The sequence below is a fragment of the Ruditapes philippinarum genome, unplaced genomic scaffold (assembly GCF_026571515.1).
Source record: "Ruditapes philippinarum isolate M1 unplaced genomic scaffold, ASM2657151v2 ctg7714_1_1_1_1, whole genome shotgun sequence".
NCBI classification, from domain to species: Eukaryota; Metazoa; Mollusca; class Bivalvia; order Venerida; family Veneridae; genus Ruditapes; species Ruditapes philippinarum.
In genome coordinates, this window is record NW_026862733.1 from 38831 (window position 1) to 43975 (window position 5145).

Here is a 5145-nt window from a genome sequence, read left to right on the forward strand (position 1 = left end):
ATAAATGCCCGCGGACGAGACTGACTATACAAAATGCACGCGGACGTGGTAGACAATATAAATGCCCGCGGACGAGACTGTATAAAATGCCCGCGGACGAGCTGACTATATAAAAAGCCCGGGGAAAAGGCAGACTTTAAAAATTAAGATTAAAACTTATTTGAATGTGGCTATTTACTATGGGTACTAGCGCGTAGCCAAATACTTAAGGTTGTTAAATATTCGTAATATGGTTTAAACGAGTTATTATTTACCAAAAGCTGAAGTGCTCAACTGGTATAATTTTACTTCCGCCTGTGTTGTATTAAATTGAGCAAAGAAGTATAAAAGAAATTATTTCTATTATATTTGTTGGAGTTAACAAAAGGTAAAATATCCTAATCTTGAACTTATGTTAATTTTTCAATATTATATATAACAGTTTTTTTTGGCAAAGCATGATTGCTAAAACTTTAACATTTAGATAAATTTAATACCTCCACGCAATATCCACAATCTTGATCAATATCTGGACCAAAATGCATAATGTCTTTAAGATTTTAAAACAATATGCCTGCTTGATAATATGCCTGCTTGTAATTCAATGTGAAGTTTAAATAGTGGCCAGTCATATGTTACATAAATAACCACCTTAAAGTAAGACATGTTTGTATCTCATATAAAGATTAACTGAAACCAAAGCTACGTTAATAACAGAAAGTAGTTTTTTTTATTTATATTATATTTTGAAATTTATCAGGAAATGTTATCGATAAAATGGTTTATTTAAAACTTTTAGATTTGACACTAGAGGAATGGAACAATATTTAGCAACAATAGCAGTGTTTCTTCTATTACAAACAGAGTTCGTTGTTGCAGGTAAGTATAAGTCTCTGTTTGTTTCTGTTTCAGAAATACACTTGTTTTTGCTATACTTTCCATTAACATTTTTATCTTCAGTATTTGTTAGAATCTAAAGTGCAGTGGGGACATTCAAAATTTATTTAACATAGTTAATTATCTGAGCACGAAAACATGGTATCAAGCGTAAGCTATTCTGTTATTCATCTTCCCTTGTTTGATGTTACTTATTTTGTATACAGGTATCTGGATCTTTATAAAGAGGAAAAAACATTGTTACTTACTATTCTTGTGTCTTTCTTAAAGCTTGTAAATATTCGAACATTTATCGTTCTTGCCTTAAAACTTATGTCCCGATGAAAATGTTCAAAATAACATTTCTGAGAAGACCTTTTCAATCCCTAGATAAAATACTTTTAAATGCGCAATTAGTGTTTAAATCTTACATTTTCGAAATAACACAAATGTTTTTAAATATTCTTTTAATGTTATAGATATTATCAAAGTAAATATTTTGAAAATAGTTTATGACGAAGGGGGAAACATTTATGATGCATAGAATTGAAAATGTTTCTTTTCTTCACCGTTACATAGAGTGTCCTGGATGCACTTCCTGTCCTGATTCAAGATGCACAAATTGTGAACCATCGCACTATTTATCCGCTGATAATTGTCATCCTTGCCCAGCCAATTGCCTTAGCTGTACCGACCAGACTAACTGCACGAAATGTAAAGCTAGCAAGTATGGTACAGGTGCGGAACAGTGCCGATATGGCTGTAGTAAAGAGTGTTTAAATGGTGATTGTAATGATGACAATGGATACTGCTTAAACTGTGAACATGGAAAATATGGACGTAGATGCCAACACAATTGTAGTGACTGTCAGAACGAACTTTGTGATTTATATAGATGTACCGAAGGGTGTAAATCCGGATATTTAGTATACAATACTTCCAGTGACTACTTTTGTCAAAAATGCCCAATGAATTGTAAACTATGTGATGACGGGAATGTTTGTCGTATTTGCGACGACGGTTTTTATTTGAATAAATTTTATTTGACGGCAACCACATATGTTTACTGTTATAGGTGTCCAAATCAGGAGGATGAATGTTCAAATTTATGTCATATTCCAGGATGCAATTTATGCAAGGTAAATAATAATATACCAACATGCACTGACTGTCCTGAAGGAGAAATATTTAACGGTGTATCATGTGAAAAAAAATCAGCTCAGTGCTCACAAGAATGTTCTACAAATTGTGATAATAATGGTATATGTTTAGGGAACTGTAATGATGGTTGGACTGGTGAAAGATGTACCGAAAAATGTAATGAGAAATGCTTAGTATGTTCGAAGAATGACAGAAATAGTTGTGTACAATGTAATGGTGACTTTAACGCAACTGAATGCAGTTTAGCTTGCAGCAATTCATGTAAAATAGTAGAAGGTAAAACTGCATGTAAATTTGATGACGGTTATTGCTTATATGGATGTGAAGGAGACTATTGGGGCGATACATGTAATACTTCCTGTCCCGAGGGTTGCCGAGATCAGGACTGTGATAGAAGCACAGGTACATGTACGAGAGGATGTAAGGATGGGTTTACCGGTGTCAAGTGTGGTCCTACTACCACAACGAATAAAAAAGGTTAATGTTTTAATTGTTATAGAAATATTATATGTTTTTGTTTTATATGTTGATAACGAAACCAAATGACATCATAAAACTCTTACTTTTATGTGAATGCACTCATTTGTTCATTGAAAAATAATTTAGTAATTTCCAACATACTTTCAAGAAAAAATGGCGCGTTTAGGCACAGAAATAAACTCGAAATAAGACAAGAGACATTAAAACATTAATATGCATACACAACATTAAACACACATCTATCAAGTATCTTCCAAAATTGAATAGTCAATTAACGTGTGTGTGTGCAATTGATTTGTTTTTGTAAAATAATTGAAGTTAAATATTGTTATAAATTATACAGACATGATACAGACAAGTTCAACTCAAACTGTTACTGAGGGTTCTCAAGAAAAACAGCAAAGAAAAGAAGAAAGCAATGATATAATCATCATAGGTGCTTCGGCAGGAGGAGGCTTTCTTGTTCTGATATTGATCATAGTTCTGGGTTTGTGCTTGCTTAAAAGAAGGTATATATACAGATATTTATTTTACTGTTCTGTATTTGCTTTCATTTCTTTTTAAAGACAAATTATTTCTCAAAAATATTTTTTTCTTTCGTTAATAAAAGTAAACATAAACATTACTTTTATATTGATGTGCATTGTAATGATGAGTTTAGTACATGTAAGAACCTTTTGACCAAATAGAAAATGATGTATGTGAAATTATTTGAGATAAAGGCAGCAAAAGTGTAATCAAAATGGTATTTTGACTAAACAAAAAGCACGAAAAGCTTAAGAAGACTAAGCCACACAGTCAATGCGTAACCTTTTAAAATTTATTTTAGCATTTTTAAGAAATTAACTGACCTTGTAGTAGCACGTAAGCTTCCATAAACCCATTGCATGTCATTTTTGTTTAAAATTAAGATTTCTCTTTAATCTTTGACAAAGGCCAAAATTAAAACATTAATCTGTTATGAGGCATAACCTTAAATCAATTCTGAGCTCTACCTTTCAATGCTCATATTAAATAATTGTATTGATTTTTACAAAGAAACAACAATCTATTTTGTTTAATGAATAATAAAATAAATACATTATGAATTTTCATGTACTTGGCAGACGAAAATCTTCTAGTGATGAATCTGCTCAGCATGAAGAAGTTGTCGCAGATAATCTAAGTATACGATAGTTAAAAGAATACAGAATGAATTTATAATGACACAAGTTTTAAATAATGCATATCATATTTTAGTCATTTTCCACACCAACCTCTCGATAGATCAAGAATTGTAATGAATACGAATCAGATCTATACAAGTACTAAAGTTTAAATCGCCAAGTGAATTCCATCCTTCCCAAGTCTATCTATCGGTTTATAACATACATTTCCAATTTACTAAATGATTAAACCTCCATCTCAATTCTTCACTAAGGATTATTTCATTTGTTTTTTTCAAAAGTGTTTCATCGCTCATCATTTTATCATAAATTTATTCAGTTCAAGATGTGTATGCAAAGCCAATGAAGAAACCTGTACCAAATGCAGACAGTCAGGACTACATCTATGCCCAACCTAACAAACCACAAAAACTCAAGAAACCTAGTATGAGGGAAATAAGCAAACCAAAGACAATATATGACAACATAACAATAGATTTAGATGATGAAACAGCAGTATCAAGTAATACGTACGCGAATGTTTCAATTGAAACCACTTCTGAAAGAGAATCAGAAGAGGAAACGAATGTAGATGAAATAGAGTTAGAAGAACTAGATGAAGGAAGTTCTAAACTCATAGAAACAGGTTTGTTGAATTAAAGTTACATTATTGATAATGAGTTAGCATGGATTGCTAATGACATTATTAATGCCTATCTGAACTGAATGTAAATTTATCAATCTTAGGTCTGACCTGCTTTGTTTGAAAACAGATCAAGGTTTAAGATGACTATTTCATTTACTCAAGAATGCCAGTTTCGTTTTTTGTGTAGATTTGTGCAACAATTAATCAATGGTGACATCAAATGTCACTGTAAAGACACTTTATTCATTATTAAACATTCTATTACAGAGGTAAACCCGCCGAGTGCAGATTTATATTACAATACAGCAAGTCTGGTTCGAAGCCGGATACAAATATCTGATTTACTAGAGTACGCCAGGAAGAAGACTGATTATGAAAATGAATTTGAGGTTCAGTATTAGTTGTTATCACATAAGCTTTCCCGGATATGGGAAATTATGTATTACTAAGCTCTTGAAAATTAAACTACTTATTTAAGACAAATTTAAGATTAGAACAATATATCTTAAATAAAAACATACAATGCAAATGGCTAAATAATAATGAGCATAACTGAATTTAATTACCTGTGTAACTTTTCGCAAACTAATTTGTTTTATAATTCATTTATTTTTTAGAAACTACCAAAGGGTTTGACAAGAACATGTGACGAAGCTCTTACTCGTAAAAATCGCGGGAAAAATAGATACAACGGAGTGTATGCATGTAAGTTTTTTTTCTTATGCTACAAGTCATTTTAAAATTTGCATTTGTCTTTTCATTTTCACTTTAAGTATTAAAAGCATTTGACATAAAATTCTATTTTCATATGTAGTCTTTTTTTATATATCTTATACTTAAGTCAACTTCTAATGATTT

At 31.3% G+C, this 5145-nt stretch overlaps 1 protein-coding gene across 1 annotated transcript; it reads left to right on the forward strand.

Moving 5' to 3' along the window:
• Positions 1-794: 794 nt before the first annotated feature.
• LOC132720023 (multiple epidermal growth factor-like domains protein 10) lies at positions 795-5010 on the forward strand (the record flags this gene model as incomplete). Its single annotated transcript, XM_060704002.1, has 7 exons — positions 795-858; positions 1435-2493; positions 2840-3005; positions 3603-3661; positions 3982-4287; positions 4555-4676; positions 4905-5010. Coding segments are annotated over exons 1-7 (1882 nt in total), but the record flags the coding sequence as incomplete, so codon positions are not given.
• Between the last annotated feature and the right edge of the window lie 135 nt (positions 5011-5145).